Source organism: Physella acuta, unplaced genomic scaffold, assembly GCF_028476545.2.
Source record: "Physella acuta isolate Inbredline_101_S28 unplaced genomic scaffold, ASM2847654v3 ptg000335l, whole genome shotgun sequence".
In the NCBI taxonomy this organism is placed as follows: Eukaryota; Metazoa; Mollusca; class Gastropoda; family Physidae; genus Physella; species Physella acuta.
The window spans coordinates 114,707-140,668 of NW_026731854.1; the positions used below are offsets into that span (position 1 = coordinate 114,707).

A 25,962-nucleotide genomic window follows, 5' to 3' on the forward strand; every position below is an offset into this window, starting at 1 on the left:
CCCCCCCCAACCCCCCACCAACCGAAGAGATGCCTGGAAGAAACTGCAGAGCAGAGCTGCAATCTCATTGTAATACTTTAAGGTAGGAGGTCTTCATGACAGTATCTATAGCAAGGGAAAACTACAAAAACCGTCACTGCATTCGTACTTATATGTTTCTGAAATCTGTTTGAACCTCATAGGCAATGCGGAAAACATTTTGTAGTTCGATATTCGGATGAGATGGGTTGGTTGTTTGGGATGCCGTAGTGTTAAATTTTAAAGGAGTTCTTTGTCTAGGCTGTCGAATTATAGCAATTACTTGTATCAACATGATAACTACAAGCTTAGGGTAAAAATTCAGCTTTACGATGAGTTTACCTCGAACGATGTTTACTAGATTCCAATCTAAGAACTGCTCTAAGAACTACAACATCACCAGTACAAGACTTACCTTGCAAGAAGCCTGATAGCTTTTCCAGCTTTTTAAAATTAAAAATAAAAGACAAAGGAATCATGAATTCTCTCTAGATGAACCCAAAAGAAGGGGAAGTGGTGCTGGGTGGGATACACTGCAAAATGCTCACTCAAATGTGATACACCAGACGCTTGAGTAGAACCCCGAGGGATGACGAAACAGAGGGGCGCACGAGACAGACCTTGAGGCGGAGTTTCTTTGAGAATTGAAAACAGCAAGGATATCTTGGAAGAATGCAAAATCAACAACCGGCGGGGCTCGGACAAAATGAAATGTTATGGCCATGGCTGAAGCCTTATGCTCCACAAAGATTAAACAGGATTTAGTCTAGAACGAAGCTGGACTGCTAACCCGTAAGTCTCGAGTTCGAATCCGGGTTCAAGTCAGTAGACCGTCCCTAAATCTACCCAACTCTGATGGGTACCTTACTCACGTTAAGGAAAGTAAAGGCGGCTGGGCATAGTGCTGACCACACTATCTATTCATTTGCTGAGGTCACCGAAACAAGTAAACTCTACTTCACTTGCCCTATAGACTATAGACCGTCAGGATTAAAAGGGAACTTTACTTTTACTTTTAGTCAAGTAAAAAGAACCAATATGGAAACATTCTTGCACTTAGTGGGTATAGCATCTTCACAGATGTGTCCAGGTCAACTTCCATGGACTCGGCTGTGACGGCATCAGTCGCAGGTGCATCTCATTCTTCATCTTACTTTTACACGAGGAAGGGTGTGGGGTAAAAAAGTGCAATGTTACTCTTTTGCAATTTAAAAATAAATTTTAGCAGTTATGGTATTTGGAGTTGAGTCCAAGTTATGGGGTGCGGGGGGGGGGGTGTGTCTGAAGTGTTAGAAGGCATTTTGTGACGATATAGATGGTGGAGAAGGGGGGTGAAACGGTGAAAACCCTATTTAAAAAGAGTCGTCAAGTTGACCATAAAATACTCTTTTCACTTATCTTATATTTTTTCAAATATATATATATATATATATATATATATATATATATATATATATATATATATATATATATATATATATATATATATATATATATATATAATGTAAGTGTACCTAAAGCCTAAAGCGTTTGAAATGTTTTTTTTTATTTCTTTATATTTCTCGGTTGTTGGAGAAACCAAAATTTGTAAACAATGGTGAACAATTAATCTTCGTTGTGTTTGAGTAGGAATGGTCAAGAAAATGAAACGAGTTGAACGATCAGAATCACGTACTGTAGCTAAGAAATGCCCAGAATGCGAACAACAGGTTAAATCTTCGATATCAATAGTAGAATTCACTATTCATTAATTATTCGAGAGAATGTTTACACCGGTGTCCGTAAGCCGTAAGCCCTGATAACTGGGATCTTCTTTAAAAAAGGGGTGTTAGAATTTGTTACTGGTAGTTAACAAAGCACACATGGGTGGCTAATGTCAATGCTAACCCCGGCGTAACCCTGTCCCACACCCAACCCTGGTCCTACCATACTACCATACACCTAACCCTAATTTGAATTTCTAACCATAAAATTAGTCGAGATTACAATAGGCCTACTACTAACACAACCTTTATTTTTTAAAGAAGATTCCATTATCGGACACTGGTATCTAAATGGACATTAATCGGTAATCTATAGTTTTAGGTACGTAAAATCGCCCGCGACTAGTATGTGAAAAACAGGTGACTCCTTAAATTTTAATAATTAGGGCCTATTTCACATTTTGAGGAGGATTTATGTTTTGAAAAATACAAAAATGTTTCCTTGTTTCAGTTAGGCCTATGTACCTGTTTTTAATCTATTGAATTAAAACTTTTCACTAATAAATGAAGACTAGTGATGTTGTTTTTTTTTTCTTGCTAGAAGAATTAAAAATAAGGCCCTAGTATTAATAAATAATAGTAGGGGCTTCATGGCTTCTGGGTTTGTTTGTTTATATGATCTCACTGCGCAAGCTCTCGGAGCGATGTAGATCTACTAAGATGGCGGCGTGGTTTCGTTTTTCATTAAGGGGTAGAGGGATAAAACTAATGATTTTGAAGCCATCGTCAATTTTAGTAATCAGAATTACCCGTTTCTAATTAAGTCTGTTAATCAAGAATAGTAAAATGTACTTTTGACTTAATTTATTTTTTGATCTCACGAGAAAGTAGCTCTTTTTATTCTTGTGTTAACGTGAATATTATTATTTTATATCAGCAAAATCAAAAAAGTAAGAAAAAAGTAGGCCTCTTTAGTGGATGCCAACAATTTTTTAAGGCTTACTTCTTACTAGAGCATGGGAAGGCGTAGCCTAGCAGATGGGCACTCAACTGCTAACCCAAAAGTCTGGAGACCAAATCTGGATTCAAGTCAGTAGAACCTCCCTGAGTTCACCAAGCTCTGATATGTGCCTAACTCATAATTAGGGAAAGTAAAAGTGTTGGTCTGGCCCTATAGTAATTCTGTGACTTTACTTGTTACATAGATTTTTATTTTATCCACATAAGGGAGCATGGCCAGTCTAGAATATATATCAAAATAGCTAATATTTGACGTTGTAATTTCTTAACAAATTTAAATGTTTTATTCAGTGTCCTGTTGCAATAAGAGCTTGTACCAACTGTGGCTATACCTTTTCTAAAACAAGACCACAAAGCAGAGCTCAGTCTAAGTCTAGAAATGCTAGCACTTCAAGCACATCACATAAATCTACAAAAGAATTGAAAGAATCAAAAGGTTTGCTGCTTATTCTTTCCCTTTTAATATGTAACCTTTTTTTACTAGACATATCAGATTTATTAAAATTGTACAATGCTACAAACATGATAACTGATAGAAGTTTAATTGTTTAATATTACTCACAGGGTCCACAACCCCAAGTTCCACAGCAAGCACGCCGCCAGAGACAGATTCAAATATAGAAAAAGTTGGAAGGAGGTTCCGCACAAAACGCATGCGACCAGATTATTTTAATTCTCTGGAATTAGAATACGCATCTCGAACATTCAGACAGAGAAAGCCTGTAAGTAGACTGCAGTGTATTTAAATTTATAAAAAAAAATTCAATCACTATTTCATAAATATTTGCCAACTACATATAGAAAAAAATGTATTGCTAACCACTATATACCTTAATATTGCAGAAAGAGGATAAAGATCTAAAAGGAAAAAAGAAACGCGGAAGACCAAAAGGCACAACAGGAATTCCACGTAGACCTAGGGAAGAGAAGAAAAAAGAGGAAGAAGGTAATTAATAAGGAAAGATAATACAGTTAAAAATACAGCAATTATTTACAAGGAAACTAAAGATACTTGTAGATTAGTAATAGTTAAAGATCTTTACATTGCTTTACTTTAAAAATCATTTGGTTCCCTGTTGAAAGATCAGAAAACTTTTTTGATCAGAGACATTGCTCCTTAAGTTTAATCAATTTATATTATGATATAGATTTATAGAATGAAAAACATGACAGATTACTGCTATCTTTAACAGAGCCAAAGCCATTGCCTGAGTTGGATGATGTGTATGTTAACTTTTCACAAGAAAGATTGCAGCAGTTTTCAATTATTCTTGATGAAATTAACTTTAAAATGACAAGTACAATGTTTAAGCCTGTTTAACTTTAAAATATCATTTATGTACTAAGTGTTGTTGCTTACTTGAAAATCTGAACTTGTTTATTTAATTTTTTGAGAATTAAAAATTCTTGTGATTAATACATTTTTTTATATTTAAGGCTATAGGGCTACTTAGCACATTTGTAAAAAAAAATGATAATGTTCATTAATGAAATACAAAAAAAAAAAAGAAATAAATTTATCAAATGATTATCCTTTCATCTCAAAAACATTTTGTAACATGAGCTACTACCAGAAATAATATTTGCTTTAATGAAGTCAATGGGTGGAAAAAAGCTTTTTAACGTGTAACAAATTTAAAAAGATATGCTTTGGTAAAGTGTTGAGACAGATACCTGATTCAAGATAGGAAAGATAAAATGGCTGGGAATAGAATGCTATTCTTTCATTCTCTGAGGTTACAAAATCAGGTGAACTCTATTACATCTGTCACAGTGATTGTCATGTCAAAAGGGTAACTTTCCTATACTTTCAGTTGCTGTTTATTCTTGCCTTCTCTATGAATATAACAAAATATTTGTACAGCCTAATATTTGAATGACTGAGATCTAAAATGGTTAATAATATTTTTATCTATAATGTACAAATTTTGAATTTTGACCTACTCAATGACTTATCTGAATAATTGGATTGTACAATTATTTAAATTAAAGAATGTTTAGCAGATTGGATATTAATTGGAGCAACATATATTTGTGTTAGTCTTGGTAATTTTATATTCGTATTACCTTAAAAAAAAATTAGAATATATGTTTGTATATATATATATATATATATATATATATATATATATATATATATATATATATATATATATATATATATATATATATATGGATAGAGGTAGTGAGGGCGTCATCCATTTTTGTTTGTGTTAACATAATGAAGTAAGGTCTCTTTTAGTTAGGTGGATGAAATGTATGCGATCCTATATATCGGTTTCTATCAACTTTTGAAGGATTTACTCTACTTCCAATTTTTTTAAAACTTTAAAAATGATAATTTTAAGCATACTCTCATAGTCTCCTTTTCTAATACCTTTTCGCCTCTGTATTTTAAAAAGAATTATTGGTTTAGTTGTTTCATCTCAAACTTGCCTATTATTTCTATAGCCCTATTATTGCACTAGATGTGCCATCCTAACATTTACTGTTATAATAGAATATATGAGGAAGTTTAAGGGAACTCATAATTCTGTATGTTATTTATAACTTTATTGATGTTGCATTTAATTCATTTAATTTGTTGGACCCGCACAACTCTGCCCCCCCCCCCTTTCCCCCCTCTATGTGGACATCTATTGATAACCTTATTGTAGGAAATATTTGTGTAAATAGTAAATATTTCTAGACCATTTTAATTCTCTGATTTTTCTTTTATTTGTTATCAGCTCTAAAATTTACATTTTCATAATTTTAAACTGCCATTTTTATACACAGTTAAAAAAAATAAATATCTGTTTGACATATTTTCTGAATTGTCTCTTTTTTTTCCTCCACTTTAATAAAGTTTAATCTCAAATGCATATTTTTACTATTACTTATTGGTGATATTATTCAATGAGTGTTGAAGCGTTCCTTAATTTTAATCAATTTTAGGCATTTAGTGTTAAATCTCGCGAGAAAAGTGCTTATCAACCTGTAAACAATATGGCGGCGATCCAGTGTCCCGCGGAAGTTTTAACTCTTACAAACTCTACTAGCTTATGCTTCTAGTTCAAAATTTTGAAAATTTAGGTCATTAGAACATGCTTAAAGCAACAGCAAATCCATTTCAACTTGTAATTCAAAGCTTTTGTTAACTTTCGCTTTTTCAATCACGAAATAGTTCGGAAATTGACTTCACTTCATAGATTCACAAATCAGATTGCCGCTTGCGATTGATCTATTAAATCTATTCTAGATCTAGAATCTAGTGATTAGATACATCTAAGATCGAGATCTCTGATCTAGAATTAGAAAGAAAAAGACTAAAAAACAAAAAAGTAAGTAGATCTAGGTCTAGACGTAAATAGTCAACTACAAGACTACAAGTTCAAGTACTTGAAAGAAACTAAAATTGTTCTTAAAACAAGTATTCAAGTAAGCCAGTAAGCTGTTGGATGTTCTCTGTCAAATGTCATGTCTTATCCTTGTCAAAAAGTTAAGTATCAGAGGGTTCTAACTGGATTGCACTCTCATTGTTTCATTTAATGTTTGGATTAGGAAATAAAGTCTGACTAACTAAAAACTAAAATTGAACTTTCATACATCAAACACTATTTTAATATTTATTTATCACTATGAATTATGAATGAAGTTAGTATGATAATTTTTAAAACCATATAATATTTGGATTCTAGTACGATTTTGACTCACAAGAAAGTTATGCTAAGTTAGGAATAAACAGTAGAAACAATTGAGAACAAATATGAAAAAAATGATGCTGTATTATTACTGTCATAGTGAATGGCTGTATGCCAAGTTTCTATTGCTAATAGTGATTCAATATCAGTATACATTTCCAGCTGTCCCTAGAGGATGTCATAGTGTCAGCAGTCAACCAATCAAATGCGCTTTCTCTGCGTTTTGTTTGGCAGCTGACCTCATGAAAATACCATGTGACGCTTATACACTGCATTTTGGAGCTAAAAAGGGCAGAAAAAGACATTTTTTCTCCTAGTATTTACCCCACACCCCATCCCCTTACAGCATATCAATGGCACTTAACCAGTTGACACGGATACTTAATGTTAATTGTGTTGGAGGGGATCTCTTCCAAGACTGAAATTAAGAAAGAAGAAGAAGATTATAGGCTTACCGCTATAGCATACAGGAAATGTATAATCTCATTATTTAATAAATCATCTAATTTATTAATTAAATATAGCTAATGATAATGAAGAAATAAAAAGTAACAACAGGTGAATTCACATAGATATGTGATTTTGAATTTAGATTATTGAAACTGTTCAATAGGTTAGGTTTGTTTTATATTAATCTTGTGAGTGCTCATCTTAATGTAGAGTGACATTAAACTAAATTTCAACCAGCTACTTCATTCTGTTCATTTTTAAGTCCACATTTGAAAATGGATGGTCAAAATTATTTGGAGTCCCTTCGAGATGGAAGCAGATCTATCAGAATAAACACAAACAGGCGACAAGATCTCCTTATACAACATGAGATAGAAAATGTAAACAGAAAGTCAATAATTAATATCAGTGTAAAGAAAGAATTAATCAAGGCGGAAGAACCTAGTGAAGAAGAAATCTTTAAAAGGTAAATTTTTGGTTTGTTACGATTTCTTGTGCACATTTACAGATTTGTAATATTATATTCATGTACCAAGTATCTTGGATAACTTTTGAATGTATACATTAAAGCACAAGTGTTATTTAAAAAATTTAGAACTCATTGGAGTAGTTAATATTAATTGAGTGAAAACATTTTGTTTTTAGAAAATTAGGCCCAGAATTTATTCCTCAACCTCCAAAATATGAGAGAAAGACTCAATCAGTTTTTCATGAGAATATCAAAACCAAAGATGTTAAGCCTGTAAGTAATAATCATATAGAAAATTAATTTTTTAAATTAATTAATATTCAATAGTTGAACATCAAATGGCAAGTAAAATATTTAAAATTATGAGTGATTCTTATACAATGCTAATTTTTTCAAGCAAATGGGACAAGGTGTATTGTAACATTATTTCATAATCTTTTATTTAGGACCAGTTTCTGATCATGCCAAACATTCCACCTTATTCTCCAGTGGATGAGGGTGTAAAAACTATCCTGGACTCTAGATCCAGAAAGTTTCCTTATGCTAACAAAAAGTTAACAACGACAGAAGGTAATTGCCTCCCTTTAGACTCTCACCTATCAAATACAACTCCTTATATTTACTAAAGATATTTTATATAATGTAAGACATGTGTTTACTAAAAGAAATTATCCTGCCTAATAATCATGTACAAATGTAAGGACTCAAATTAACATAACCCATTGGTTACAGAGAATGTCTTAACATTTTTATTTTATGATACATTTTCAAGAAATGAAAAAACCAAGAATATCCACACTGGGAGTGCTGCCTGTCAGAGCAAGGTGATTAAAACTTTTAAAATATAATAAGTTAAATAAGTTTAACATGCACTTTATTTCTTCTTTAATGTAAAAATGCAAGGTGATTAGAACTTTTAAAATATAATAACTTAAATAAGTTTAACTTGCACTTTATTTCTTCTTAATGTAAATATAATTTGATTCCAGTTCAGAATTTCCGAACTTACGAGTTGTGCTGGAGGGTGGGCCTGCCCCAGTGGAAGATCCTGAGGTACTTTTTATTTGTTTTGATCTGTTTTCTTATAAAATTTATCAGGGCCAAATAGTAGTAAGTTATTAATAACTTAATTATTGTTTTAATGCTTTGTTCTTAAACCAGAGTATATTGTTTGAAGAGCCAGTTATCTTAAAGTTTAAGATATTTCTTTCAGTTAATTAATTATTTTCTGCTAATTAAGTAACGATAAAAGACCTAGATAATAAGCCTCAGCTTAGTGATATAAATGCATGTTTTTTTTTTAGATATTAAATTATTTTATAAATTCCTGTTTTATTAGTAAACTTACTCAAGGTTATTCTGTTTTTAATTGATCAGAAGCATATGCCACCAAGGCTTTACAACACTCCAGCAAATTCATTCATTATACCCAACTTGGTGCTAGGAGATTACGAGTCTGATGTGGAGAAGATGAAGCAAAATGAATTGGACGAACAAATAAAAGAGGAAAATGAAAAACAGATGGCGCTTAAAAAAAAGCCGGCTATACTTCCAGGCGTTGGCACATCAACAACTGTGAAGTTCTGTGAGAGAGCTAAGCCAGCACCAAAAAAGTCACATCTTTATGGCACTCGAAACAAATCACGTTAGTACATTTATTTTTCTATTTAAAATCTATTTCTGAATTTACATACTTTATTTTTAGCTTAATTAATTTTTAGTAGCAAAATAAATGTATTACATCTACTTCAAAGCTATTGCTAAATATTTCATTAATTTATATATTATATAGAAAAAAATATTTAAAAAACCAAAACAAAATACTAAATAGAAACAATATTTTAAAATGCCTATGAATTGCTTTGACTTCTATTGATCAAGTCTAGGTACAGTTAGAAACAAAAAGTAAACTTAATTTCTTAAATTTTTAAGCTTTATTTGTTTAATTTTCCTGTATTTTAACTCCGTTAACTTTTTAACTATCACATTACTATTTAAAATGATATTATTAATTTTATCAAGTATACATTTAATAGCTTATAATTAACCATTTTCAGATTTTCTAAAAACACCTTTAAGAACAAACACAGCTGAAAGCTTCCAGTCATCCCTCCTAAGCTGCGAGGTAAACATCCCGGATGAGTCTGTCTACAGCAGATACGACGATGCCATCATAAACATCGACGGGGAAGCTGAGCCAGAGACTGCTGTACAGATGGAAGATAGAAATTTGAACAGTCGTCCACCTAGCGATGGCTCAGTAAGCTGTTGTTATCATTTTTGTATTTATAACAATACCAGACATTCATTGCTCATCACCATCAGTGAATTGTAAAAATGTGCAAAACTTTTTAATTGTTATGCAAGGGCTAAATTTAGAGGTTTTTTGTAAAGTACTCAGAGATGAGCTGCACAATTCAATATTTGAAAACTTTTTAAATTAAAAAACCTTTTCTAAAATTTCTTTACAAAATAATATATGTAAATAGTTTCAGTTCTCTGATACTTTAAGTTATCCTGAAGTAAATGTATGATGTTATGTTTTTTTTTAAATCTCAGTAGCAAGCTTTTAAACCTTTAGAGGTTCCATTTTCTGTTTTAAAGCAGTATGATTATTATATAGTACAGATTCAGATTATAAAATTGACCTAATCCTGACTTGATCCTAACTGTAATATTAGCAGAAATGACATAATGAGGTACTGTATTTTTGTACCAGTCCTTTCACGAGAACCCCCTGTCAAATATTGTAGGTGAAATCTCTAAAAGAACTTCTTGAAGAGGCACAGCAGTTATCCAGCACATCATCTGAGACTACCATAGTTGAGGTCCAGGTCCAAAAGGAAAAGAAAAAAGGGATTGGATTAAAATCAACAAAGAAAAACATTAATAGATCCAAAAAAATAGAAAAAGACTTGGCTGCAAAAGGTTAGAGATGTTAACAGTGTGAGGGTGTCAGGATCCCAAAGAAAGCACAACACGATTGAGGCTATTACAGTATTCTTTATTTCCTGCTTTGACACTCAACCTTCCACTGCCCTCCGCATTCACATTCATCCCTTTCTCTCACTCACAACACAGCCACTGTCACCCGACCAGTCGCTTCCCTTGTACCCTCGTTCACCCCCTTACAACAACATACACATCAACACACCCTGCCTCGCATCTCACTACATGATACATACACACACGCAGTGATCCGTTCCATGTATTCACCTTTCATACATATTACATCACCACAGACAGATTAATTTGTAGGGTGTAATATAATTATATTTTATAATTTTAATTAAAAGATTCTTTTTTTGTCTGAAACAGATTCCAAAAAAGTAATACCTAAGGTTGAAGAAATAGTTGAAGTCAAAAGAGGGGAGAGAACTGTTGATGAAATAATTGCCAGCTTGAAAGATCAAACAGCTTATAATCAGTGGGTTCAAATTTTTTAAATAAAGTTTCTCTAATCTGATAAATGAATGCAGACTATTATCATTATATTTCATACAGATTACAAAACTAAAAAAAAAGATTGTTAAGTCCATTCCATGTTTGAAAACCATGTGATTTTAAAAAAATTGGAATCCTATATATATCATATACATTGAGTTGAAGCATTACGGTCCACTGGCACACAATATTATTTAACATCACACCACCAATAGTTACTTGTTTTATAATTTTATTTTTATAGTTCAGAGACAATGGGTGGATTGATATTTTATTTATCTAGCCTAGTTCATACAGTAACAGTAATTTAAACATGTGCATTTCAAGATGAAACAATTGTTTTTTAAATTTTAGAGAAACTGAGGCTGATAGGAAAATTAAAGAGATCATGAGTAGGGTTATGTCAAGAACCAATGCAACACAAGTGGCTAATGGGACAAAAACTGAAGGTAAAAATTTAAAAAAAAGTCAAGTTCTCTTTTTGAACTTAACAGTCCATGGGGCAAGTGAAGTAGAGTTCACCTGTCACTGTAACACCGGATATGAAGGGATAGTTGGGTCAGCACTATGCCACGCCTCCATTACTTAAGTCAGGTACCCGTCAGACCTAGGTGGACTCTGAGACGTTCTTCTCATTTAATTCCGAATTCAAACTCTAGACTTTTGGGTTAGCAGTGTAACACTCTACTGCTAGACCATGCCGTCCCTTGCAGGTAAAACTATAGGTCTATTAAATCTTTGTAAACGATATTTCTTTTTTTGCTAATTTTAAATACAACCATGAAGTATTACAGTCAAAAGAAAGTAAATAAGTGTACCAATAATTGATACTGAATGACAATTTTTTATGTAAAATATTACTGCAGCTAAAAAAAATATAATTGTACTCTTGTTTTTTTTTTTTAATTTATTTATTAAACTATCAAACCTTCTCAGAAGAAAACACAACACAACCTGATGGCAGTACCCAGAGTAGAGGTGAAAGCATGATGGGCCCTTACCACACCACAGAAACTGAAATGAATCTCAACACACAGTGTAGTTCTGCTGATTTCCTCCTAACTAATGAGCCAGGGCCTAACGAGTACCATGACGCTGATCCTATTGCTGGTACATATCATTTGAGTTATTTTACTATCAAATTGGTTTCTATTGAAACCTGGACTCAATTTCTATGTTTTATATCTGGTTATTTCATTGAATCCTGTGTTAAAATATGCAAGTGTTGTAAGCATAGCTAAAAAAAACTATTTTGGCTTTAAACATTAATTAAGTAGCTTGTAAAAGATAAGTCAATAGAAACAAAACAGTTTTGAGAAAAAAAGCTGAATTTATTTTTTACAAAACAAGAACTCAGTGTCAGATTATCAATAGTTTAAAATGTTTTTCTTGTGACAATTTTAATTGAAATCTTTCTATTTAATTTGATCTGGACCATAACTTATAAAAAAAAATGTTTTTTTAAAAAAAACAAATTTTTAGATGGTTTTAGAGGATCATCAGCAATGCATTATCTTAATGTGGATGAAAGTGATGGTAAAACATTTTTTTATTTCAAATTGTTTGAGTAACATGTTTGTCCTTGATTTCCTTTGAACTTATGAAATGATAAGTAGAAGTTTTGAAAAATTTTTAAAATATTGAAAAATAATTCGTCATTTTAATTTTTACATATTTTCACTTTGTGATTTAAATTAAAGACTTAGAATCTTTAAAATAAGAAATAGAAAAAAAATCTATGCATTTTATCCTATTACTCCTGGCTTTCTGTAAACAGAGCAGTCTGTAACCACCAGAGCTTTAGGAAGTGCCGGATCCTTCACTGATTATCCAGAGGTCAGTTTTATAAACTTGTTTCTTTTTTAGCCACTGTTTTGAAAATTCCAAAATAAAATCTTTTTTTTTTGGGCATCCATTGACTTCCAAAGGCTTGTAATTAATGAAGCGTTTTTTGTCAGCCCTTACCTGATTAATTAGCAGAATGTTGCTACCCTTTCCTGATTAATTTGAAGAATGTTGCTACCCTTTCCTGATTAATTAGCAAAATGTTGCTACCCTTTCCTGATTAATTAGCAAAATGTTGCTACCCTTTCCTGATTAATTAGCAGAATTTTGCTACCCTTTCCTGATTAATTAGCAAAATGTTGCTACCCTTTCCTGATTAATTAGCAGAATTTTGCTACCCTTACCTGATTAATTAGCAGAATGTTGCTACCTTTTCCTGATTAATTAGCAAAATGTTGCTACCTTTTCCTGATTAATTAGCAAAATGTTGCTACCTTTTCCTGATTAATTAGCAGAATGTTGCTACTTTTTCCTGATTAATTAGCAAAATGTTGCTACTTTTTCCTGATTAATTAGCAAAATGTTGCTACCCTTTCCTGATTAATAAGCAAAATGTTGCTACCCTTTCCTGATTAATTAGCAGAATGTTGCTACCCTTTCCTGATTAATTAGCAGAATGTTGCTACCTTTTCCTGATTAATTAGTAGAATGTTGCTACCCTTTCCTGATTAATTATGCAAAATGTTGCTACCTTTTCCTGATTAATTAGCAGGAAGTTGCTAAACTAAAATGATTCTCAGCTTGCCTTCTGTCCCATCATAACATAGGCTGCAGCAAGAGTTTTTATTTTGTTGCTTGATACTGATCTATTTCATCAAAACAACCCATAGTGATAGCCCTATTGTCCCTGTGTATTTGTTATTCTTAGGTATGTATTATAGTTGTGTAAACTCAACAAGTTGCTGTAAAAAAAAAAAGTAAAATTCCCTTTTTCAACGATCCATGGGGCAAGTGGAGTTCACTTGTTTCTGTGACCTCGGCATATGAAGGGATAGTATGGTCAGCACTATGTCCAGCCACCTTTACTTTTCTTATGTGAATTAGGTACCAATCAGAGCTGGGTGGGCTAAGGGATGTTCTAACAGCTTGCTGTGGAACTGTGACAATCACAGGGATAGTAGGCTATTAGGGGTAGTAGTTTTGACTTAATCAGTCCAATCGCACCTTCCTTTTTTTACTTTCTCCTATATACGAAGTATAGAGAAAGTATTGTAATCGTGCAAAAATGTGTGAAGAAAAACACGATTACTTGAGTACCGTTACAGCTAGGTTGATGAAATTTCAATTATAAGTATTTTATCAAAATCGTAGATCCGTTTCAACTTTTGAGCGATTTCCGATAACCGGAAGTGGTACTTTTTCTACTTTGAATTTTTCAAAAGCCTATAACTTGAGTACTATTTCAGATAGATAAATGAAATTTCACATGTAAGTAAAAGATCTAATTTTCTAACTTCTTTCAGATTTTGAGTAATTTTTGTTGACCGGAAGTACTAATTTACGCTATTTCTGATTTCTCAAAAAACGCACGTAAATTTATAAAGTACTAATAATATCCCGCACTATTATGCACATTTTATTAGGCGTTCACTTAGTGTGCAATTCTTTTTTTTTACGAGATTCCATTCTTTTATAAAAAGTTTAAGTAATTAAAAATGGATTACAAATATTGTCTATGTCCTGAGTTTCCATCCCTCGTAGTTTTATATTAGAATATCCGAGAAAGTTTAGGGGAGATCACTCCCGGTTTATTTAATTACAGCATTTTAAAGTATCATATTTTTTTAACATATGAAATTTTTATGTCCTTTTGCTATCTATCAAAAGGATGATGATACTCACAGGGTCATATCTGCCAATCAAAAAAATCAGGAGAAGGGGACAGAACCTAACATGGAACAGGTGAGTTTTCAGTCTTTACAGAGCTAGACATAATAGTAAAATTATTTTTCAAGCTTGTCAATCAATAGTTTCAATATTTTAAAAAAAGATTATCTTTCTTTAAAAAATTTTTTTTAATAAATGATCTAATTAAATCAAAAGTCAAACTCATAACATTCTTTATGTAAGCTAGACTGCTTTAAAATATTATTTATGCTGAGAGATTTTATATGATACTATTAGTAAATGCGAGCATGTTTTGGACTAAAAACTGTTTCAACTACTCGTATTTCATTATATTATTATTTCATCTTATTGTATTTCATTCTGTGAAAGTAAAAAGTGGTAACTTATTTTTACTAGTAGAATTAAAAACTTACTTGTCAAATATAGGCTGTTTGTAATATTATGATATATACACGTTAGGCTTGGAAAGATCTGCTGGCTCCACCAGAAGCCACAGCAGAAGACATTCTATCCATCATTGGCGAGGTCAAAGGGATTCAAGATCGCAAGCCACCTGCCCCAGATATTGGTCCAAAAGTGAACATCCTGACTCCGTCTGTCTCCTTCCTGTCCACCTGGGCTCCTGCCGTGGAGAATAAGTACGGCCCTGGCCCTGTCCCCAGCAAAGTGTACAGCAACAACCTGCACCATTTCTGTCGCATGTCTGTGGAGTACCAGCTGCCCTTGGAACTGGTGCACGCTGGCAGGAAGTACCACACACCTGATAGGTTCCCCAGTGTCAAGCCCAACCAGCCTTTTAGGGTAGGTGGTTCTGTTGACTATTTCATTACAGATGGGATGGTGGGGTTGGACAGTAGGGTGAACAATAGAAATTTGAAAGTCTCGAGTTTAAATTCCTGACTCTTAGAGTCCGTAGGATGTACCGGAGTCCACCCAGCTCTGATGGGTACCTGACTCACATAAGGTAAAGTAAAGGCAGCTAGGCAGAGAACTAACTACACTATTCATTTATATGCAGAGTTAATAAAAACAGGTAAACTCTACTTTATCATTTAGCAAGGGGGGGGGGGTAGTCTGAATTTAGTAGGATTGGTGCAGCAAAAACGTGAAAATTTTAAAAACTATTCAAGCTCAACCCCTTACCTTTATTAGACTTTTTAAAAATCAGTCTTTGATTTCCCCCCCACGTCCCACCATTTAGTTCAAACCTGAAGACTTTGCCGCACCTGTGGAACAAGATCCCATCGCCACACCCAGGGAGAGCAGGCTGGAGCTTGCTGCTGAGAGAGTGGTGCAGGCCTCCACAGACCCTGCTATCACATTCATGGAGTGGCAGAAGAAGGCTGAAGATGTGGTATGTCCTTTGTTTGAACCCAAACATTTTAATAAGGATTGTAATGAGGATTGTAATGAGGATTGTAATAAGGATTGCAAAAAAGATTGTATTAAGGATTGCAAAAAGGATTGCAGTAAAGATTGCAATAAGGATTGCAGTAAAGATTGCAGTAAAGATTGCAATAAGGATTGTAATAAGGATTGTAAAAAGGATTGTAATAAGGATTGTAATAAGGATTGTAATAAGGATTGCAAAAAAGGATTGCAAACATCAGTATTGACGTTTTTAAAAATCCTAATGATACACTTTTGAGAATATAAATAATGGTTTTGAGCATAGTATCTTCAAGTTTTAATACCCAAGTTTAAAACATAAATGAATATACTATTTATTTCAAAAGTGTGGTACAAATTTACTGCAAAGTTTTGCATTAAAAAAGTAAAGTTCATTGTATTTAAATATTTTGATATCTTTTATCATGAAACATTATCAGAAAATAAGGCAAAAAATTCATTAGGGTTTACAATAACATAATTATATATCTTAATGGTTTACTGATATATTTTGCTATCTGTTGTCATTAACATTATCAGACAATAGGCCAAAAATTTATTTAGGTTAATAATAAATTGATTATTTAGTTTGGCGGTTTATTGATGCCATTAATATCTAAATCATGCTAAAGTGTGAATATCTGTCTAAAGCTGTCTAGTCTATTGATGCCATTAATATCTAAATCATGCTAAAGTGTGAATATCTGTCTAAAGCTGTCTAGTCTATTGATGCCATTAATATCTAAATCATGCTAAAGTGTGAATATCTGTCTAAAGCTGTCTAGTCTATTGATGCCATTAATATCTAAATCTTGCTAAAGTGTGAATATCTGTCTAAAGCTGGGTGACCTAGCAATAACATGATGCCATTAATATCTAAATCTTGCTAAAGTATTAATGTCTCTCAAAGTGTGAATATCTGTCTAAAGCTGGGTGACGTAGCACTCTCTGTGTCTGGCCAAAAAGTCCAGATAAAAAGTGATGAGTCACAGGTGTACTGGAACCCTGCCCCACCCAAACTTGGCACCATACCCCAGAGGGTTCGCGAGGTTCTTTTCCCACAGGTAAATAGAGCACAGCATTTTACCTACCAATCTTTTAAATTCCAAACTTTTTATTTTAGCTTCAATTTTTTTTAACTTTCTCTTTTTTGTCTTACCTTCCTATACTTTTATTTTAACATCCATTCTTCTAAAAACATTGTCTTAATTTCCAATCATTTTGTATTACCATTGAATCTTCTTATTTTAACAGTTGGTCCTTTTATATATTTCTAATTCTATTAAACTTTTATAGGCTGATTTAAAATATTTTCTATATATTCATTTGCTAGTTTAATATTTTTTAAATTTGGAATAAAAATATTAAAAGTTTTTTAAAAACTTGGAGCACAGTATGAGCTGGAGGAACTAGATGAATTTGGCCACACAAAACCACCCCCACCTAAAGAAGAAGAAAGTGAAAGCAGCGAGGAGGAAGAGGAAATTCCAGTCATTTCAGAAGAGGAAATAGCCGCCAAAGAGAGGTGAAAAATTTGAAAGTCTTTTATGGTGGGCTTCTTAAAACATTTTATTTACTTAATTGACATTAATTATTTTTGTGATTGATATTGTATTTTTGTTTGGTAGGACAGTGAGAAAGCGCCACAATTCTGCAGAAATGATAACAGTCCAGGAAAAAGCAGGTGAATAAAATATTAATTCCTGTATAAATTTGTATATCACACAGATATCATTATCATTTTTTCCTGTTGGTGCCCAAGACACAGATGAAGTAGAGTTCATCTGTTTTAATGTCCTTGGAAAACGAGGACAGTTTGGTCAGCCTCATGCCCAGCTGCTTTAGTTTCTCTAATGTGAGTCAGGTACCCATCAGAGCTGGGTGGACTCCAGGATATCTTACAGACTTGAGCTCAGGATAGGAACTTGATACTTTTGGGCTCTCAGTTAAAAGCTCTACCATTCAACCATGACACCTCCTACAGAAATAATCTGATTTATTGTCACACTGAAGTTAAGGTCACATTTTATAAATAAGATTAACAAATATGATTTTATTGAAATATTATTTTATTGAAATGCTATCCAAACTAAGAATGTAATTTTGTAAATTTTGCTTTAATTTACTAGATAATTTTATTGTTATATTAATTTTCTGAGATGTATTGTGTTTTTTGTTTACTGTTTTTCATCGTTCACACTAGACAACCAATTGCTTGATTATATTTATTTTGCATACATTGTATCAGTTTTTCTTTTAATTTTGTCGTTATTTTCTTGAAGCGCTCTTTGAAAGCAATGAAGGAACTAATATAAAAGCTGGTGATTCTAAACACCAAGACACAGTTTCAACTGCAAATACTAAAAGTATTCAAGAAAGACACACAAAACTGTAAGATTACTATAACTGCTCTGAATTAATTTTTTGTTTAAATTTGTTTTAAAAATAACAATGCTATGTTAATTTTTAAGAGTTTTTTTTATATTTGTTTTTAAAAATCTGTTATTTAGGAGGCCACAAACTGCACCGAGACTTTTTGCCAGCACTGATGACACTTTGATTGTGCCTCAAGACTTTAATACTGCAATGAATGAGGTTTTTATTTTTAATTCAAATGTTTGATTTGACTAGTTTATAAATTTAAAGTATCAAGCCATTAATTTTTTTATTAAATGTTTCAACATCTTTGTTTATTTTAGATAACACTACAGAAGCAACTCCTGGAGAGGGCGAAGAAAAAACATAATGTAAAAGAAGAGCCAGAAAAAAAGGAAGTCATTGAACAAGAGGTTAGAAAAAAATATTATTTTACTACCTCTTTCAATGCTGTGTTGTTCATTTTTAAATTGGGCCTGCTTGTTATAAATTTGAATTTTTAAAAACAATTTAGTTAAGCAATTTCATAAATGAAATTATTCATAAACCAACTTCTTTAGATTTGTATAAGTTAAATAGATCTAGTACTTAACCTGCAATACTCTTTATTCCTGTCAAAGAAATTTTTATTGCATTGGCAGCAGAAACTTTGATTAAAATGAACTGCAATATTTTAGTTTAAAAATTATTTTATTATCACAAGATTGCCCAAGATCTGGTATCCGAAGTTTCTGATGTCCTAGAAGTTGTGCCCTCTCCTATAAAAGGTAGTGCTGTTCTACTTCAACAACTGAGTTAATTTATTTACTTATGATAAATATTTGTATTAATGAATTAATTTTTAAAATTATTATTACTTATTATTTGTAATAATTTTTTTATACTGAGTCATTTTATTTACTTATGATAATTATTTGTGTTAATAACTTTTTATGTACTGAAGTATGTTCCTTATTAGTCATTTGTTTTGTTTTCTTTTACTCTGAAGAAGAAGAGCTGACACCAGCAGAAAAGGCCATTTTAGCTGGGAGAAACTATGTGATTTTACCTAAACAGTAAACATTTTTACACTCCTAAATGTTGAATAAAAAGCTTGTAAAAATCTTTACATTAACCACAATCAGTTTATATTTATAGTAATGTAAAAAAAAATGTTGTTAAAAATTTATTTTAACTCTGTTTATAGCACAATTGTACTAAGTTTATTTTTATTTATCAAATGTGTGCAGGAAGAAGAAAAAGAGGGGCCATGGAAACATGGACTCTGCCAAACTTGATGCCCTAGAGAAAATGTTTGCCACAAAACCTCCAAGAAAACTGACAAGAACCGAATCTGTGCCCAAGTTGAACAGGGTCATTGATAGGGAATTCAGAGTATCTTGGTAAATTATACCTTATATCTGTCTAGTCATTTATATTATCCGATGTAATTTGGTTTGTTAAACTTCATGGTTATTCTCAATAGCCACTCTCATTTGGTATAGTTATATCTGAGGTTTTATACAACAACACCTAAATAATTTTAGTACTCAGCTGTTGAGTAACTAGTGATATTTTTACTGGATGATTCAAACTAAATCATTTTTAGGCAAGTGCGTCATCACAGGCCCAGTGTACCAAATCTGTTGGATTTTGATGAATATAAATCAAGGAAGAGAATGCAGTGAGTTGATTTATTGTTTCTTTTATTCGTCTAGTGAAAGTTTTTAAGAGCCTGTGTACTCATATTAGTAAGTAAAAAAATTAATCTTTATTTTCTGCGCTGAATTTCTTATGCAAGTAAAATATTGTCACATTATAAGCAATTCAGTAAAAAGATGTCAATCATGATTTAGTTCATTGTAGACTGTTTTTTTTTAACTTTATTTAATCCATTATGTTGGATGGCTGAGTATGAGACCTTCAAATCACATTATTATTAGTGACTTAAATTTGTATGAACTTTCTTTCACCTGAGCTTTTTTCTTTCACCTGAGTTGTATGAACTTTCTCTCACCTGAGTTGTATGAACTTTCTCTCACCTGAGTTGTATGAACTTTCTCTCACCTGAGTTGTATGAACTTTCTCTCACCTGAGTTGTATGAACTTTCTCTCACCTGAGTTGTATGAACTTTCTCTCACCTGATTTGTATGAACTTTCTCTCACCTGGGTTGTATGAACTTTCTCTCACCTGAGTTGTATGAACTTTCTCTCACCTGAGTTGTATGAACTTTCTCTCACCTGAGTTTTTTTCTCTCACCTGAGTTGTATGAACTTTCTCTCACCTGAGTTGTATGAACTTTCTCTTACCTGAGTTGTATGAACTTTCTCTCACCTGAGTTGTATGAACTCTCTCTCATGAGTTGTATGAACTTTCTCTCACCTGAGTTGTATGAACTTTCTGTCAACATAGTTGTATGAACTTTCTCTCACCTGAGTTGTATGAACTTTCTCTCATGAGTTGTATGAACTTTCTCTCACCTGAGTTGTATGAACTTTCTCTCACCTGAGTTGTATGAACTTTCTCTCACCTGAGTTGTATGAACTTTCTCTCATGAGTTGTATGAACTTTCACCTGAGTTGTATGAACTTTCTCTCACCTGAGTTGTATGAACTTTCTCTCACCTGAGTTGTATGAACTTTCTCTCACCTGAGTTGTATGAACTTTCTCTCACCTGAGTTGTATGAACTTTCTCTCAACTGAGTTGTATGAACTTTCTCTCACCTGAGTTGTATGAACTTTCTCTCACCTGAGTTGTATGAACTTTCTCTCACCTGAGTTGTATGAACTTTCTCTCACCTGGGTTGTATGAACTTTCTCTCACCTGAGTTGTATGAACTCTCTCTCACCTGAGTTGTATGAACTTTCTCTCACCTGAGTTTTTTTCTCTCACCTGAGTTGTATGAACTTTCTCTCACCTGAGTTGTATGAACTTTCTCTCACCTGAGTTGTATGAACTTTCTCTCACCTGAGTTGTATGAACTCTCTCTCATGAGTTGTATGAACTTTCTCTCACCTGAGTTGTATGAACTTTCTGTCAACATAGTTGTATGAACTTTCTCTCACCTGAGTTGTATGAACTTTCTCTCATGAGTTGTATGAACTTTCTCTCACCTGAGTTGTATGAACTTTCTCTCACCTGAGTTGTATGAACTTTCTCTCACCTGAGTTGTATGAACTTTCTCTCACCTGAGTTGTATGAACTTTCTCTCATGAGTTGTATGAACTTTCACCTGAGTTGTATGAACTTTCTCTCACCTGAGTTGTATGAACTTTCTCTCACCTGAGTTGTATGAACTTTCTCTCACCTGAGTTGTATGAACTTTCTCTCACCTGGGTTGTATGAACTTTCTCTCACCTGAGTTGTATGAACTTTCTCTCACCTGAGTTGTATGAACTTTCTCTCACCTGAGTTGTATGAACTTTCTCTCACCTGAGTTGTATGAACTTTCTCTCACCTGGGTTGTATGAACTTTCTCTCACCTGAGTTGTATGAACTTTCTCTCACCTGAGTTGTATGAACTTTCTCTCACCTGAGTTGTATGAACTTTCTCTCACCTGAGTTGTATGAACTTTCTCTCACCTGAGTTGTATGAACTTTCTCTCACCTGAGTTTTTTTTCTCTCACCTGAGTTGTATGAACTTTCTCTCACCTGAGTTGTATGAACTTTCTCTCACCTGAGTTGTATGAACTTTCTCTCATGAGTTGTATGAACTTTCTCTCACCTGAGTTGTATGAACTTTCTCTCACCTGAGTTGTATGAACTTTCTCTCACCTGAGTTGTATGAACTCTCTCTCATGAGTTGTATGAACTTTCTCTCACCTGAGTTGTATGAACTTTCTCTCACCTGAGTTGTATGAACTTTCTCTCACCTGAGTTGTATGAACTTTCTCTCACCTGAGTTGTATGAACTTTCTCTCACCTGAGTTGTATGAACTTTCTCCCACCTGAGTTGTAACAACTTTCTGTCACCTGAGTTGTAACAACTTTCTGTCATGAGTTGTATGAACTTTCTCTCACCTGAGTTGTATGAACTTTCTCTCACCTGAGTTGTATGAACTTTCTCTCACCTGAGTTGTATGAACTTTCTCTCACCTGAGTTGTATGAACTTTCTCTCACCTGAGTTGTATGAACTTTCTCTCACCTGATTTGTATGAACTTTCTCTCACCTGAGTTGTATGAACTTTCTCTCACCTGAGTTGTATGAACTTTCTCTCACCTGAGTTGTATGAACTTTCTCTCACCTGAGTTTTTTTCTCTCACCTGAGTTGTATGAACTTTCTCTCACCTGAGTTGTATGAACTTTCTCTCACCTGAGTTGTATGAACTTTCTCTCACCTGAGTTGTATGAACTCTCTCTCATAAGTTGTATGAACTTTCTCTCACCTGAGTTGTATGAACTTTCTGTCAACATAGTTGTATGAACTTTCTCTCACCTGAGTTGTATGAACTTTCTCTCACCTGAGTTGTATGAACTTTCTCTCACCTGAGTTGTATGAACTCTCTCTCATGAGTTGTATGAACTTTCTCTCACCTGAGTTGTATGAACTTTCTCTCACCTGAGTTGTATGAACTTTCTCTCACCTGAGTTGTATGAACTTTCTCTCACCTGAGTTGTATGAACTTTCTCTCACCTGAGTTGTATGAACTTTCTCCCACCTGAGTTGTAACAACTTTCTGTCACCTGAGTTGTAACAACTTTCTGTCATGAGTTGTATGAACTTTCTCTCACCTGAGTTGTATGAACTTTCTCTCACCTGAGTTGTATGAACTTTCTCTCACCTGAGTTGTATGAACTTTCTCTCACCTGAGTTGTATGAACTTTCTCTCACCTGAGTTGTATGAACTTTCTCTCACCTGAGTTGTATGAACTTTCTCTCACCTGAGTTTTTTTCTCTCACCTGAGTTGTATGAACTTTCTCTCACCTGAGTTGTATGAACTTTCTCTCACCTGAGTTGTATGAACTTTCTCTCACCTGAGTTGTATGAACTCTCTCTCATAAGTTGTATGAACTTTCTCTCACCTGAGTTGTATGAACTTTCTGTCAACATAGTTGTATGAACTTTCTCTCACCTGAGTTGTATGAACTTTCTCTCACCTGAGTTGTATGAACTTTCTCTCACCTGAGTTGTATGAACTCTCTCTCATGAGTTGTATGAACTTTCTCCCACCTGAGTTGTATGAACTTTCTCTCACCTGAGTTGTATGAACTTTCTCTCACCTGAGTTGTATGAACTTTCTCTCACCTGAGTTGTATGAACTTTCTCTCACCTGAGTTGTATGAACTTTCTCCCACCTGAGTTGTAACAGCTTTCTGTCACCTGAGTTGTAACAACTTTCTGTCATGAGTTGTATTAACTTTCTCTCACCTGAGTTGTATGAACTTTCTCTCACCTGAGTTGTATGAACTTTCTCTCACCTGAGTTGTATGAACTTTCTCTCACCTGATTTGTATGAACTTTCTCTCACCTGAGTTGTATGAACTTTCTCTCACCTGAGTTGTATGAACTTTCTCTCACCTGAGTTGTATGAACTTTCTCTCACCTGAGTTTTTTTCTCTCACCTGAGTTGTATGAACTTTCTCTCACCTGAGTTGTATGAACTTTCTCTCACCTGAGTTGTATGAACTTTCTCTCACCTGAGTTGTATGAACTTTCTCTCACCTGAGTTGTATGAACTTTCTCTCACCTGAGTTGTATGAACTTTCTCTCACCTGAGTTGTATGAACTTTCTCTCACCTGAGTTGTATGAACTTTCTCTCATGAGTTGTATGAACTTTCTCTCACCTGAGTTGTATGAACTTTCTCTCACCTGAGTTGTATGAACTTTCTCTCACCTGAGTTGTATGAACTTTCTCTCACCTGAGTTGTATGAACTTTCTCTCATGAGTTGTATGAACTTTCACCTGAGTTGTATGAACTTTCTCTCACCTGAGTTGTATGAACTTTCTCTCACCTGAGTTGTATGAACTTTCTCTCACCTGAGTTGTATGAACTTTCTCTCACCTGAGTTGTATGAACTTTCTCTCACCTGGGTTGTATGAACTTTCTCTCACCTGAGTTGTATGAACTTTCTCTCACCTGAGTTGTATGAACTTTCTCTCACCTGAGTTTTTTTCTCTCACCTGAGTTGTATGAACTTTCTCTCACCTGAGTTGTATGAACTTTCTCTCACCTGAGTTGTATGAACTTTCTCTCACCTGAGTTGTATGAACTCTCTCTCATGAGTTGTATGAACTTTCTCTCACCTGAGTTGTATGAACTTTCTGTCAACATAGTTGTATGAACTTTCTCTCACCTGAGTTGTATGAACTTTCTCTCATGAGTTGTATGAACTTTCTCTCACCTGAGTTGTATGAACTTTCTCTCACCTGAGTTGTATGAACTTTCTCTCACCTGAGTTGTATGAACTTTCTCTCACCTGAGTTGTATGAACTTTCTCTCATGAGTTGTATGAACTTTCTCTCACCTGAGTTGTATGAACTTTCTCTCACCTGAGTTGTATGAACTTTCTCTCACCTGAGTTGTATGAACTTTCTCTCACCTGAGTTGTATGAACTTTCTCTCACCTGAGTTGTATGAACTTTCTCTCACCTGAGTTGTATGAACTTTCTCTCACCTGGGTTGTATGAACTTTCTCTCACCTGAGTTGTATGAACTTTCTCTCACCTGAGTTGTATGAACTTTCTCTCACCTGAGTTTTTTTCTCTCACCTGAGTTGTATGAACTTTCTCTCACCTGAGTTGTATGAACTTTCTCTCACCTGAGTTGTATGAACTTTCTCTCATGAGTTGTATGAACTTTCTCTCACCTGAGTTGTATGAACTTTCTCTCACCTGAGTTGTATGAACTTTCTCTCACCTGAGTTGTATGAACTCTCTCTCATGAGTTGTATGAACTTTCTCTCACCTGAGTTGTATGAACTTTCTCTCACCTGAGTTGTATGAACTTTCTCTCACCTGAGTTGTATGAACTTTCTCTCATGAGTTGTATGAACTTTCACCTGAGTTGTATGAACTTTCTCTCACCTGAGTTGTATGAACTCTCTCTCATGAGTTGTATGAACTTTCTCTCACCTGAGTTGTATGAACTTTCTCTCACCTGAGTTGTATGAACTTTCTCTCACCTGAGTTGTATGAACTTTCTCCCACCTGAGTTGTAACAACTTTCTGTCACCTGAGTTGTAACAACTTTCTGTCACCTGAGTTGTAACAACTTTCTGTCATGAGTTGTATGAACTTTCTCTCACCTGAGTTGTATGAACTTTCTCTCACCTGAGTTGTATGAACTTTCTCTCACCTGAGTTTTTTTCTCTCACCTGAGTTGTATGAACTTTCTCTCACCTGAGTTGTATGAACTTTCTCTCACCTGAGTTGTATGAACTTTCTCTCACCTGAGTTGTATGAACTCTCTCTCATAAGTTGTATGAACTTTCTCTCACCTGAGTTGTATGAACTTTCTGTCAACATAGTTGTATGAACTTTCTCTCACCTGAGTTGTATGAACTTTCTCTCACCTGAGTTGTATGAACTTTCTCTCACCTGAGTTGTATGAACTCTCTCTCATGAGTTGTATGAACTTTCTCTCACCTGAGTTGTATGAACTTTCTCTCACCTGAGTTGTATGAACTTTCTCTCACCTGAGTTGTATGAACTTTCTCTCACCTGAGTTGTATGAACTTTCTCTCACCTGAGTTGTATGAACTTTCTCCCACCTGAGTTGTAACAACTTTC

At 33.8% G+C, this 25,962-nt stretch overlaps 2 protein-coding genes across 2 annotated transcripts in view; both read left to right on the plus strand.

Moving 5' to 3' along the window:
- Positions 1 to 1,592: 1,592 nt before the first annotated feature.
- On the plus strand, positions 1,593 to 4,831 carry LOC131940952 (UPF0547 protein C16orf87 homolog). The gene is made up of 5 exons (XM_059299889.1): positions 1,593 to 1,727; positions 3,033 to 3,177; positions 3,306 to 3,463; positions 3,585 to 3,687; positions 3,935 to 4,831. Exons 1-5 carry the CDS (start codon positions 1,650 to 1,652, stop codon positions 4,060 to 4,062), a joined length of 612 nt encoding a protein of 203 aa, XP_059155872.1. The 5' UTR covers positions 1,593 to 1,649; the 3' UTR covers positions 4,063 to 4,831.
- Positions 4,832 to 5,719: 888 nt separating this feature from the next.
- The window catches only part of LOC131940934 (uncharacterized), a 44,934-nt gene continuing 24,691 nt past the window's right edge, over positions 5,720 to 25,962 (plus strand). The window contains exons 1-27 of the mRNA XM_059299856.1: positions 5,720 to 6,064; positions 7,137 to 7,340; positions 7,520 to 7,616; positions 7,790 to 7,913; positions 8,116 to 8,167; positions 8,333 to 8,396; positions 8,721 to 8,988; positions 9,401 to 9,603; positions 10,097 to 10,271; positions 10,662 to 10,770; positions 11,142 to 11,236; positions 11,724 to 11,897; positions 12,270 to 12,323; positions 12,565 to 12,623; positions 14,460 to 14,534; positions 14,940 to 15,281; positions 15,682 to 15,834; positions 16,799 to 16,933; positions 17,264 to 17,394; positions 17,498 to 17,553; positions 18,152 to 18,260; positions 18,380 to 18,464; positions 18,569 to 18,658; positions 18,949 to 19,012; positions 19,234 to 19,300; positions 19,475 to 19,627; positions 19,834 to 19,908. Coding sequence (XP_059155839.1) covers positions 7,150 to 7,340; positions 7,520 to 7,616; positions 7,790 to 7,913; positions 8,116 to 8,167; positions 8,333 to 8,396; positions 8,721 to 8,988; positions 9,401 to 9,603; positions 10,097 to 10,271; positions 10,662 to 10,770; positions 11,142 to 11,236; positions 11,724 to 11,897; positions 12,270 to 12,323; positions 12,565 to 12,623; positions 14,460 to 14,534; positions 14,940 to 15,281; positions 15,682 to 15,834; positions 16,799 to 16,933; positions 17,264 to 17,394; positions 17,498 to 17,553; positions 18,152 to 18,260; positions 18,380 to 18,464; positions 18,569 to 18,658; positions 18,949 to 19,012; positions 19,234 to 19,300; positions 19,475 to 19,627; positions 19,834 to 19,908 — 3,200 coding nt within the window. The 5' untranslated portion in view covers positions 5,720 to 6,064; positions 7,137 to 7,149. The remainder of the gene's footprint in view (positions 6,065 to 7,136; positions 7,341 to 7,519; positions 7,617 to 7,789; positions 7,914 to 8,115; positions 8,168 to 8,332; positions 8,397 to 8,720; positions 8,989 to 9,400; positions 9,604 to 10,096; positions 10,272 to 10,661; positions 10,771 to 11,141; positions 11,237 to 11,723; positions 11,898 to 12,269; positions 12,324 to 12,564; positions 12,624 to 14,459; positions 14,535 to 14,939; positions 15,282 to 15,681; positions 15,835 to 16,798; positions 16,934 to 17,263; positions 17,395 to 17,497; positions 17,554 to 18,151; positions 18,261 to 18,379; positions 18,465 to 18,568; positions 18,659 to 18,948; positions 19,013 to 19,233; positions 19,301 to 19,474; positions 19,628 to 19,833; positions 19,909 to 25,962) is intronic.